This window comes from Typopeltis vanoorti, chromosome 17 (genome assembly GCF_054136105.1).
Source record: "Typopeltis vanoorti isolate ZY-2024b chromosome 17, IOZ_Tvanoo_1.0, whole genome shotgun sequence".
In the NCBI taxonomy this organism is placed as follows: domain Eukaryota; kingdom Metazoa; phylum Arthropoda; class Arachnida; order Uropygi; family Thelyphonidae; genus Typopeltis; species Typopeltis vanoorti.
In genome coordinates, this window is record NC_143565.1 from 96105051 (window position 1) to 96119057 (window position 14007).

The 14007-nt window shown below is 35.3% G+C and overlaps 1 protein-coding gene across 5 annotated transcripts in view; it reads left to right on the forward strand.

Moving 5' to 3' along the window:
- Ars2 (arsenic resistance protein 2) overlaps window positions 1-9282 on the forward strand; it is a 394921-nt gene extending 385639 nt beyond the window's left edge. For 4 of the 5 annotated variants that reach the window (XM_090407032.1, XM_090407029.1, XM_090407033.1 and 1 more), the window contains one exon: window positions 9060-9282. Coding sequence is in view for 4 of the 5 variants with exons in the window: in XM_090407029.1 (XP_090263155.1) it covers window positions 9060-9138 (79 nt within the window). In the remaining variant the exon portion in view is untranslated. Of the gene's footprint in view, window positions 1-8788; window positions 9027-9059 lie in introns of those variants that run through there. The other variant, XM_090407031.1, reaches the window with a different exon arrangement.
- Window positions 9283-14007: the final 4725 nt, after the last annotated feature.

A 14007-nucleotide genomic window follows, 5' to 3' on the forward strand; every position in this document is an offset into this window, starting at 1 on the left:
AGGATTAATTTTTCCCTTTACATTGTGTCAGTTGCTTGCTCTAACACCTCAAAAAATTCCTCCACTTCTACCTTAGTAGAACCTTCTGTGGGAATTAGACAATGGCACAAATAAGTTCCATTGTCTAGTTCCCCATTCTGATATTTGCCCACATTACTCTACTTGATATTGCCTTCTATTCGAGAAAATTAGTGTCGTATTTAGTTTTGAATACTATAGCTACTCCTTCTTTTCCTTGATTGTCATTACATTGATTACATTGATCTGATACTTATCCAATTCCTCAGCTAGTTCCATTTCTTTGCCATTCCTTCTTATGTTGATAGTACTGATCTTGTACTCTGGTAATGTTTGCTCGGGGTGTATTTCAGGATTTGTCCAAGTAGCTGACTTTTCGCTGTTTGCCCTGGTTCCCTTGTGAAAACAATGGAGGCCTTGTTTAACCAGGTGACGCTCCAGCCAACATGGTTATGTCATGTTGTACCATCATTTTATATTGTGTTTTAAGCCAATAAGAATACAGTTTGGTCAGCTAAATCCTAAATTGCCAGCCCATCCTCATTTGCTCAGTATCCAGGTAGATACCTAACAGGGTGCACCATGAGAAGGTGAGGATTGGATCAGAACAGAGTCAGAAGGTCCTGTTCGGTTCCCCATATTCCTTTAAGGGCTATGTGGAGGTCTCTTCTCTGTTATACAGCTTTGACCCTTAAGGACCTTGGAACATCTAGTTTTTTTGTTTTTTTTTAATGTGTGTGGATTACAGCCATTGACCAAAAACGTGTGGCAGCATAGGTAAGAGAGTTCAGTGTTAAGAGCATTATCATTGGAACAAATAGCTCTGGCTCTGTGAGTTAGTGTTTTTAGGATACCATATTATTGAGCTGGATGATGATGTGATTGTTTGTGCAAATATCTTCCAGTATGTGTTTGGGTTTTTTATGAGCAGAAAAAGATAAAGTATTAAAAGGCATTTGACTAGTGTATCTAGGAAGGGCAGACAGTTGTTAAATTCATGTTCCATTGTGAAGTGGATTATTTAGAGTGCTGGCTATTTAAATGCTTAAAATGTATCTGATGTGTCCGGACCATGTGGCCAAATAGCAAACACATCATCAACATAGCACAACTTAACCACTGGTTTGAGAATGGCTGCTTGGTTCTCTAAGTGTTCTATGTAGAAAGGGGTGAGCCCATGGCTGTCCAATCTGGTAGTTTGTATATCATCCTTTCCCATATGAAATAACCATCATGTACTGTAAATTTGATTAACTCAACTGTGTCCATGGAGAAATGTGACTTTAACAAATTAAGGATCTCAGTTAATGGTACATTGGTGAATAGCAAAGTAATATTGACACTAATCATTATGTCTGAACTTTTTAATTCTTCATCATCATCACATACTGTGACAAACTGTTCTTTGTGCTATGAAGATGCTGGGTATAACAGAAGCAAAATATCAGCAAATAAATTAAATATTATTATCTTATTATTCTTATGTTGTGAATTAAAACAAAATAAATCAAACATGAACTTCCAAGACATAAGCCTTTCTACCCATTTAAGAATATAGATTTGTTCAGTTAGGTTCCAAATTGCCAGCCAGTATTTATTCATTCGGTGTCTAGGTGTATACAATTGGCAGGATGCACCATGACAAGGTAAGTATTGGAAATTAGATCAGAAACTCTGATTTGTTCTCTGCATCCTTATAGGCCAAATGAAAATCTGTTTCCATTTATCTAACTTTGATCCTTAAGTTACCTCTTGAAATATTTCAAGTAATATTTATTATTCAGATTGTTCATTTTTTGTGTTGAGTGAAGTATTTATGTATGCATAGCATGATTATGATTTTTATAATTGTAGTGTAATCCTCACAATGAGAAAACAGGTAGTCATTAAAATCTTCAACGTATTGTGTATGAGCTGTTCTGTTTTCACTCCAGTTCGGTCATCAGTCTGCACCCAGGGGCGCGCCAGTAGTGTCCGGCACCTGTGTGCAAAACTTTAGTTGGTGCCCCTATCCCTTCCCTCCAATAAAAAATCACTTAAAAAAAGTTTTTTTTTTTTAAAGTATTTCCTCCTCTTTGGCGCCTGTGTGTGTCACACATATTACACATATGGCCAGCGCGCCCCTGTCTGCACCATTAAAAGTTTTCCCATTCGGCAATAAGATTGTTGTATTTAGGGATAACTGTAGTATTAACTATTATACCACTTTTCACTTCACTAAGAACTTTGTATTACTGTTTTTAACAGTAATACAAAGAATTAGATTCAGTGGTTCTTAACCAGTGTTCCCTGGAACACTTGTGTTCCGCGAACTGGTTACAAGTGTTCCCCCGGTGAAAGATGTCACATGACACAGTTCTGAGTATAATGGGCTACTCTGAATAAACATATCGAGGGAATTATTTTCATTATAACAGAACAATTAACAATACTGAAAGAAAAGATTTCAAGTTACTTTCCTTCCTTAAATACACATAATTATGACTGGATACGAAATCCATTTGGCACAGTTAATACATCAAGTTGTGAATTTTCGTTACAAGAATAAGAAAAATTACTTTGTCAACGGATCGTACTCAATTCTCTGAAATAACTCTTGAGGAATTTTGGATTTTTGTCCAAGCCGAATACCCAACTCTCTCTACAAGGGCACTGAAAATTTTGTTACAGTTTTCAACATCATATTTGTGTGAACTCGGTTTCTCAACTCCATGCATATTTTTATTGTTAGTTTTATGACCCTAATGCTCTTGGTGTTCCACAAATTTTTGCTATAATCAAAAGTGTTCCATGACTTCGAAAAGGTTAAGAACCACTGAATTAGATATTCCAGAACCCCTGCTCTAGAGTCCAAACATTTGGACTCTAGAGCAGGGGTTCTGGAAAATGATAAAAATTTATCATGCTTCATAAGCAGTGTAGTGGTTTCACACTAGGTGATGAAATCCATCTTGCACTTGACAGTATTTACTAAACATCCATGCACACAGTGTGATTCAAACTCATATAGATACACCAACCACTTGGCAATACAAAACAATCTGGCATGCAATAAAGTTGTATCCAAGGATTAAAATAAAAAAATAAGAAATAAATAAGAACTTTGTGGCAGACTCAAGAAGATAAAAGGAAATGAAGACTCATACTGAATGTTTGTTGCAAAAGAATAAGCATGTCTCCTTAGAGAATACAGTAAAAAATGTACACAGCTAAGTTATGTCTACACACACACACACACACACACACACACACACACACACACACACACACACACACACACACACGAATGACATGAGAAGACTGAGAAAAATGCAGAATAAAATATCATAAAGATTAAAAAACGTTTTGGAAGCTGTTAAAAAATGCAGAAATGGTGGAGGGAAAATATCACACAGGCATCTGGAGATTTAGTAAAGGTGACATAAAATTCAAAATAAGAATATTCTTGATGTCTAGAGTAATTACTCAGAAAAATTAAAAATTTTGAAATAAGATATGCAGTGGCAGAACAGAGAATATATTCAAGAGGATTGCAATCAGTATTAAGGTAAAATTTTTCTACCTCAGTACTACTTGAAGTAAAAAAAAAAAAACTTCATGAAATTAGAACACCAGAAAGCAGCTGGAAGAGTGTTGGAACAACAAAAAATGTTCACACACACACACACATATATATATATATATATGTTAAAGATACCAAGCAATTTTATAAGCTAGGTTTTTTAATCCTTTTTCCCAAGTAAGCAAACAGACAAGTAAGTCAAGTTTGCGGCTGCACGTAGTGCAACACTAGGCCACTCGTGGTAAAGGTGGAGCAAGCTCTGATCACTTTCCTTAGAATTTTCCCCTAATGCAAAGCACATTTCCTTGCAGAAATGTATGATGCTATGCATTAAGGTAATGGTCACTACCCGTACCGGTTTCGACCTTTATTGAGGTCTTGTCAGTGGGAGCCAGACCTAAAAAATGCCAAGAGTGAAGTAATACAGAGCTTATAAATATTTTACCTAAACAAGTTGCCATAAGGTGCTTTGACCTCATTAAATAAAAATCTCAGGATGAGAGTAATATGTAGAAAGTTTTTTTACCTTGGGTATATATTATGTTAAAGATACCAAGCAATTTTATAAGCTAGGTTTTTTAATCCTTTTTCCCAAGTAAGCAAACAGACAAGTAAGTCAAGTTTGCGGCTGCACGTAGTTGACTTACTTGTCTGTTTGCTCTCTGCTTTTCGACGCGACTCATTCTTCTGACAAGACACTGAAGGACTTATGCAAGACTGAGTTCAACATTCTCCATGCCATTTCCTTTATTAAAACTGCCTGGAATGGAGTGACACAGGGAGCCCTTCGTGCATCGTGGAAGAAACTCATTCCTAATTTTTCTTGTTTCGGACAAACAGGAAGATCTGCCTCTATTCAGCTAGAAGAACCAACCTTATATTCAATACCTTGAACCTGAACAGTCTGGACTTGCAGAACATGCCATCATCACTAGACATAGAGTTCATTGGAAAAAGACAAAAGTCCTTCACAAATGTCGGTTCCTCGTGGGAACAGCTTTATAAAGAAACATGTGAAACTTTACTTCACTCTCCTAACTTAAGATCTGATGGTTTACATCTATCCCCTTTATGGGAAATAGTATTTTATAATTCTGCTAATCTTTCCTAACTTTTTATTGTATATATAATTTTTTTTTTTTTAGGAAATTTATTGACCTTTTTAGTTATCTTACACTAGCTACTCAGGTGGCGCTTTTTGGAATTGTCAGTTATTGTTTAATTTGAGCTTAAAATGTACTGAAGATGCCTGTGACACACAGGCGAAAATTATACTGTTAAATAATCTTTTTATGTGAGTTTTTCCGTTATTAATTTTGTATTTAAATGAAGACTCATACAAACAAAGGAGAGAGAAAGATGAATTTCACCTGAAAAAGAGGATGGCAGGGAAAAAGGGCCGATGCCAATAGCTGCCATTAAAGAAGTTTTATCCCATTGGGAGAAGGTGCAGTCTGTTTGTTTGGAATGGCACCCCAGCACTACTGATGCAAGTAGAATGACAGACTTGTTCAACAACACCATCATACATTACTTCAAAACCATCTTGAAAAAGAGGGAGAGACAGTCCACCCTTGATCAGTTCCTCATCCCTGTTCAAGCAAAGAGGAGATGAGAAGAGGTAGAACAGGATAAAGAAAAGACTCCCTTCCAACATCTAAGGCTAAATAGATTGTATATATTGGGTATACAATAGGGTATAATTTAGTGTATTATACAATAATAAAATACTTAAAGTAAATAATATGGTGTATTTCTCTCCCACCCTCCCGTTAGGGAAAGTGGGATGGGGGTCCGACAACGAATTAATCCATTTTCCATATACTTATATGGGAAATACTGTCCCATAATTCGACATTAGTTCGGTGATGGATTAATATCGAATTGCGAGGCACCACTCTAAAAAAGTCATACAGTAACTTACACTACATAATTCTGAGTACCTGGTGAGAAGATTGAACTTCAAATCATTGCAGCAGAGCTCTCAGAGGGATAAAAAAGAATGCAAGAACTTTATTTAAGTTGTACAGCAACTGTATAAATTGGAGGTGTACAAGAAATAGTCTGCAAAATCTGCAAGGAAAGGGTGTTTGCTGTGCTGTTATCCATCATCTATGTGGATCACCTTATGAAGGAAAGCGGCATTTTTGATATTAAACCTGATATAAAAATTAGTGATATTCAACTCATTCTCTCTCTCTACTTTATGTAGCTATGTAAGTGATGTTATATTCCTAAATAAGTCATAACAACTGCTATAATAAATTTGGTAGGAAAAATCACCATTATAAAAAGTTTTAGTGCAGGTGACAAAACGAAATATGGAAATAGATAATAGAATAAGCAAAGCTAGCTAGTATGGTGGACAGTTAGCTGGATAAATTTATATGACTTAAAAGAGAAACTAGCAGTATATAAGACCGTGTTTACTTATGAATCTGATAGTGGCTAAAAATAATAGGTTGAAAGTTTTCTAATTTAATACCAACCCCTTACAAGTGCTGCAAAACTTACAGCAATCATTGCAGTGTGTTGGCAAGCAGTTAAGGAGAAAGAAGGAACCTGCTATGATTCTTGAACAGCTGGAGGTTTTAATCCTTGGAAAAATGTGGGAGGACATTTGTTCCAAAGAGCAGAAATATAGCATGAAAAAGGAAGATGAGAAGTTTGTTCTCTTGGCTTGAAGCCTAACAATAAATAGTCATATCTTTTTTACAAACTTTTTACAAACTCAAAGGAAAACAGTGATTGAAGAAATTTCAGGTGAAACAGTGCACATGAAAATAACTATGGAAAAGGTGCAAGGAAATTAGAACATTTCTAAGAAAGTTGTCATAATGAGTGTGTGTGTGTGTGAGAGAGAGAGAGAGAGGCAGACATACAGACAGAAAATTTGTTGATTGGCTTGTTCTCTTCTGGATAGCATTAAGCATTTTTAGGAATATTTTTAGCATATCACCATAGCTTCTCATGAGCTGTGAAAATAGTATTCTAAGGCTGTGTCGATTTCAGATTTACGAAATACCAGTAATTGTAGAAGTAAATTTTGTGAGTAGAAAATGATGTAGAGTTGTTGGGGGGTGACTATTTGAATATGCATATATTCAAAAAGTCCAATTTCTCCCCATTGAAAAGAATAGGACTCTTAAGTAAATTAATTCCAGTGAAACTCTCCTAATATTTGATGTAATTATACAGTTTTCCCCTTCACACTAGAGGTTACATTATCAGCAATTGTTGAATTAGTCATTCTGCAGTTTGATACCATAGTGTAGATTGCACTCTTGTATATGCAATGATCTTCCACTTATCCAACCTACAGTTAACTGATCCTTGAATTGGTTTCTGTGTTCCAACTGCATTTGGATTGAAAGATTCCTGTATATGTACATGTATACTATTTGTGTGTGTGTGTGTGTTCGGTCCCAACGATGACCTTGATGTAAAGATCAGCGTCATTTATTAAGTTCTTATAATATGTAAAGATCATTTATTAAGTTCTTATAATATTAACTCAGAAATGACAATGGTCTTCATGAGTTTTTTAATAATGAAGGCAAGTTTTCATATATATAAAACTCCTTTCAGAATATTAAATAATCTAACACCATTTGCAGAACTGGTTTTCAATTTACAAGTATTTCATACACACATCTAAGAACATGACATCCAGCCAATATTCAAATTCTTGCCAGATCCATCCTGTGTGACATATTCACATTTACTGATATGATAGCATCACAAATATGTTCCTTTGATTCATTAAATTCTTAATAGTTGTAAAGCACAGTGTTCCTCAACACACTGCCACTTGAAAAAATTTAGTGGGATAAAATCATAGGATCACTTATTGATTGTTTTCCTGATTAACAGTCCTTTTGCTTAACTCATGATTGCAGAACCAACCTGTAGCTAAAAGAATTGCTGCTAATGCAGCAATTCTTCAGAAACTTCATACTTCTTTCTTCTGTGATATTTGATATGTTATTCTTCTGGTTCCCATCTGCCATACGGCCGCGGGAGGGTAGCTATATGCTGCCATTCTAGGGAGAGATGATTATGAGCAAGGTGGTTTCCCGTTGCCTTCCTTGCCGTAAGTATTTATGACTGTAACCTGTGTGTTCACGGGGCCGGTTTGCCTGCTTGCGGGATGAAAAACTCAAGATAAACTGGCGGAAAAAACCCTGCTGCCCACGCCCAAGACCGGCTAACTTGGCTATGGCTGAGGAAGATCCTTAAGCTCCTCACGTCGTGGACGGGAATTGAACCTAGGACACTTCTTCCCCAGGCATATGGTTGTGAAGCGCAAAGCCACTAGGCTAACCGCGCAGACAATATGTTATTACTAAAGTAGTTATTATTATTATTATTATTATTTGTGACACCTCCAAGGAGTCCGAAGACTCATCACGGGAGGACACCTATTGTACAACTCTCCGTCTTCACCACTACACTGAACCTTTAACAACATCAACGCCATCTACTGCCCACAACCACCATCACCACCACAACAACTAGTATTTTTGTCTGTAAATTGCATGTGTTCTAAAGTGCCGATTTGTCTGTATGCAAGATGAAAAACCCGAGTTTTCGGGAGAAAAAACCCTGCTACCTCCGTATGAGATCGGTTAACTCACCTTCAATTGAAAAAGCCCATATAAAGATTCCTCCCATCACTCATTCCTCAGTTCTAGAGGATATGAAGCATTTGTTACAGATCTCCCAAATTTTAAGATTTTGATTTTACTATGAAATTAACAGACAAATGAAACATTTAAGTGCCTCTGTATTTATGGATGCCATTGGATGTTTATTGATTTCTGATTAATTTTATATCTGTGCTAAAAATATACAGAGAACATTAAATATTGATCTAGTTCTCCGTTTTAAATAATTGGTATAAAATAGTGTTATTTATTGCCCTTTTATTGTTAAGTTTATTTACATATTTATTAATGACTCAACATGTTTGATTTAGAACTGCATGTAAGAATTAAACTGAAGACAATTTTCATAAGTTTTGTTCAGTTTTTGGTGTACAATTACTTAGACACTGAAAAGTTTATACAATATATTAACTACATATTGTATATCTCTAGTAGTTAATAACATTTGACATTAAAATACGTTTTTTTTTTTGTAACATCTACCAGCTAAAACAGTAATCTCTAGCATGCCGAAAGCCATTTTGCTTCATTTTTTTTGCAGTGGACCTGATCCTCGGCAAATCATTGGCTATCACGATCTGGATTTCCTGCTGGATGTGGGCAATTTTTAAAATCCAAGAAGCTTCAGTTCATTATTAAATCTGTTTTCAGATTGAAACTGAATAGATAATTTTTAACTTTAATCACTTTTTTTTTATACGTTATTCACAATTAATATCTTCATTGTAGATAAGAATCACAAAGAAACAATTCATGCCTTTAAAGTCACTTTCTCTCATGCTATGTAATGTCTGTCCATCTTTCATTTGCAGAAGAAGCCCACGTACAGAACCCAGAAAAATCATCACATACAGAGACCTTGATGCCCCGAATGAAATGGACAACTTTTAGTAGTATATATCTAACTTATTTCATTTATCATATGTTTTGTAAAGCATCCCATGTTTTGAAGACTCATGTATCATCTTTCAAATTATTTCATATTGAGCCATTGAAAGAAATTGTTTTATATAAATTAAAGATTGTTTTCATAAACTCTGACTGGAGTATTTTTGTTTTAAATATACTTGTGTTTCTCTAAATATTCCAAGAGTTCACAAAGTTGCAAACAAAAGTTAAATACATTAAACTTATCAACTCCAGTTCATTACGAATAACTAAATTTTTGTTTAGTAGAATCAGAAACACGAGTATTTCTTATTTTGGTGAGAAAGAACATTTAAAAATGCATAACCGCATGGGACAATACTTTATTTATTATTTTTCTTATAACGAATTTCTTTTTTCAGCTAACACTATCTTTGATAAGCTCCAAAGCAGATGATCTCCCCCCCCCCCTTTCCTATTAAAGTTGCAATAGTGTCGTTTTTGAACTGGAGACTGCATCTTGTATTTCACCGGGTCAAGGAGCTTTTCAAAAAAATAAGCATTATCATGAATGCCTTTGCAATAACATCTTTGCTGCGGTGTTTTTTCTAGTACAGAATAATAAGCAACACGTAAAAAGAACCTACAGCTAACTTCCTGAGCCTTCCCTCCAAGTATATAAATATTTGCTTATTATCTTTGTTTATCATCTGAGTAATAAATGCCATGTCTCTATATATATCAATAACTGAATAATGATTTCTGAGCCTGCTGTAAACCTACTTAACCATGTGGACCTCAAAAGAACTTTTAAACATTACACATATACATATATTTATTAGTTTTATGTTGTATTATAGTTTTATACCTGCCAGTTTTGATTTTTCAATTAGGTGAAACTTTGCAGTAATACAAAATTTCATCCAATTTAGTTGCATGGATTAAATTTCATATAGTTTTTTTAGGTAATGCTTCATTAACTTAGTTAATACTTTTGTTAACATAATTGATTAACAGGCTAACATATAAAGAAAATAGCTGTTCATTTCAGTCCATGGCAGGTGACATTCACTTATTATTTTGAAGCCATTTGTATCAACAAATTAGCTAAAAAAAACTAAATTTACTTGTTTAATTGGGTCATTAATGAGATTGAGTCTGAACATGATGTAGTGATTAATGCTGCTACTATTTAGTCTGTCAGTTGTGCCTCAAGAGAGTCCACATGAATCACTTATGTGGGGAAACACCACCTAAAGATCCTAAAACACCACCTAAATCAAAGATCGTGAGATCTTTGATTTTTTTTTCAATGTTTTCAAGCTTTTAACCTCTCCAACATATCCAACCATGAAGTACATCATAAATAAATATAAGTAGCTCTGTGGGTTAGAAATAACTTCCCACAGAAAAGAATTTCAAAAAAAAAAACGTAGCATAAAACCATGCTCAGCAAAATCTGTTAATCATGAGGCCAGTGCTTATATATTTGTGAGATCTCACATTCCATAAGTGAACGCAGAAGTCCCCAAACTAGATTTGCTCTGTCTCACATTTCCTTACTACATTTTGTGGCATTCATATGCTGTCTTTATTGCTCTTCAAATTTTGATAACCACTATATCTTTTGGTATTTTCAAAACCATATCCAAACACCTTTTGGCTGTAACATATATCTATTTGAATTTTTGTCCTGAGATGAATGGATAAAAATCTCTACTGAAAGGTAATTTTTTTTTCCTTTATTATTTACTTTGTTTATAATCTAAAAACAGGCAACTTTTTCCTGATATGCTTATTTAATGGAGACAGCATAGTTCTACTGTCACCATAAACAGAATACATGTGAGTACAGGAGATATATATATATATATGCAGTAAGAAAGCACTGCAATGCAGACTGAGGAGAGAGGATTGCATGTAGATCAAAGCCTAGATAACTTTCAGAAGACCACATAGCATGGAAGGAATGTGGCAAACTGACCTGTACATTCCACACTTTCCTATGGTGTGCACCTCAAGATATCCATCATTATTATGGGTATCTCCATGGAGTCAGCAGACTCATCACAGGAGACCCAAACTATCAAAACAATATCTATCATACTTCTTCTTGAATTCATTTACAGACAAAGAACTCACAACTGAGTCAGGCAATGCATTCCACCCACTTACCACCCTCCAAGCAAAAAATCTACTTCTCACACCCTTGTTAACCACACTTTTCTTTAATTTCCAGGGATGACCTCTTGTTCTTCCATCACTATCACACAGCTGAAATATTTCTCCTGCATCAATCTTATAAAAACCTTTTAGTAATTTAAATGTTTCTATCATATCTCCCTCTTCTCCATCTATCATCCAACCTCTGAAATCCACAAGTTCTCAATCTATCAATATAGGAAGCATTTTTTACATCACTCACCAACTTAGCCATTCCTCTGAATCCTCTCCACAATCTCCAAGGAATCCAGGTAACCAGACGTGAGCACAGTAATCCAAATGGGGAATGTATCAATGCCTTATAAAGGGGAATAATAACCTCTTTATCTCTGGATGTTAGTGTGTTCTTAAATAACCAAGTTATCCTATGTGCAATCTTGGACACCTTAGCAATGTGCCCTCTGAACTTCATCCACCAACACCCCCAAATCCCTAGCCTCATCAATCTCTTGGAGCACCGTTCCATCAGTGTGGTACACAGCTGGTAATCTTTTAATCCCGAAATGCATAACTTTACACTTTTCCACATTGAACTGACATCCATTACCTTTTGGCCATTTTGCCAGCTTATTTAAATCATTCTGTAAACTCTCAACATCAGCTTGATTTTTTATTGCGCTACCCAACTTTGCATCATCAGCAAACAACTGAATATCTTCCTTCAAGCCATTTCCTATATCATTTATGTACAAATTAAACAATAATGGCCCAAGCACAGATCATAAGAAGTGTCATTGGAAAAGAAGTGGACCTAGGAGAACTACAAGAATATCATGTCAATGTAATTAGTGTTTTGAAGACAAAAAAAAGAAAAAGAAATGAGAGATAATTCTAAATAATAACTATATAAGACACTATTATTCAGGCAATAGTGATTACGCAAAGGAAGGAGTAGCTATAGCATTCCTCACCAGACACAAACATTTGTCTTCAATGAGAGAAAGTTTCAGTAGAGTGAAGTTAGCAAATTTCAAAATGAGAAGTTGGACATTGAGACTTACTTGTGCTTATGGCTTATAGAATATTCTAGTAGAGACAAAGAAGCAGAGGAATTTTTTTGAGTAGAGTGCACCTGAAATAAGAAGAAAAGGCATGTTCTTTTCAGAGATCTAAGAGCAGTAGAAAATGAATCAATACATATTGTAATGTTTGAGGGAAAAAAAAACAAAGCTAATAATAATAATAATCTGAACACATCAGCAGAGCTCAAGATTGACACCAGAAACATAAATAGCATCAATGGAACTAGCAGAAGTACCAGATTGACAAAACAAAAAAGATAAAAACAGATGAAATTTTTCTGAGTAACAAATATAAGATGTTATATATGAGCAGTAATAATCAGGGAAGAGGAATGGCAGCTATAGTAATTAACTCTAAATTGTTCGTAACTTATTTTTCAGGAAATTACAAGTATACTAAATATTATTTACTTTAATTAATACTTCCTATATTTTGGCAATGTTACTTTGCCATCATCAGGGATCACAAAGAAATGGTAGGTGCACTCAGGCACTAACTTCTTTTAGTGTCTGAGTGCACCTACCATTTCTTTTTGGTTGCCTTCAAAGAAAGGCAACCAAAGTAGGCCCTGGAAGTCCTAAATGCCCCCCCCCCCCACACACACACACCTAGTGGGATAAATTGGGTGGTCTTTGCTGTTAGGCTGAAGATGATTGCTTCCCATTTGGGGGCTGAAACTGTCCCCAGATTTGGAGCAGTTTCAGCCCTGGAAAGTTTTTCAGGGCTGAAACAGATTCCAAGAATAGCCACTCTTATTTGCATTTACTGTAATGGAGTAGAGTAGCCTTCTTCCAGCATATCCTCTGATGAGTGTCCAAAGCATAGTCAGCAAGTCCAGAGTGGCCATAATGGTGGAACTGGATGTAATCCATCTGTTCCAAAATTTTGATATTGGCTGTTCTACCTGTTTGGCTTTAGTAGGACAGTTTGCAACTACGAGTGACCTGGTAGGTCTAATGCCAATTTTTTATGTGGTCTGTATGCAGTGGTGGGATTCAAATAATTTAAGAACCGATTCGCTGCCCTGATGACCGTTTTAAGTATAAAAAAACGATATACCGAACGGTAGTTTATTATTTCATACAGTTAATACTTAAATAAGAACAATAAAAGAGGCACGCAAAACTAGATTATGTTATAAGAAAGAGTTTTAAAATATTAATGTGATAAAAATGTGAAAAACTTGTGATCACAAGTTTTTCTACGGCTTCCGAAATGGGCGATAAGATAACCCTTGAAATCTATATTTCTATTGGTTCATTGTGTCCTAGCTTCCTATTGGTTTTACCGATCAGGGAACACCAGCTCACTCATAATATCTCGTGGGAATTTTGGGCGTAACACAAAGCTGAAACAAATGACAGTGTGGTTGTTTGGCACTTTCTCTCTTTACGTTATATGTTTGTTTGCTGAAGTATCAAACGCGAGGGAATAAAAATGTAGTATTTCATCAAAGGTATAACGAGTTTTATGAAATGAATAAATAAATATTACAAGCATATTTCCGTCTAATTTTTTTCACGTATGGACGGAATGAACATTACTACGGGTGCTTAGAATACGCTGTTGCACAGATGAACGTTAAAAAAGAGTAAGGAATGTAAATTTGTGATTTCCACATTGGGCAGCTGTCGAGGCGACCACTTT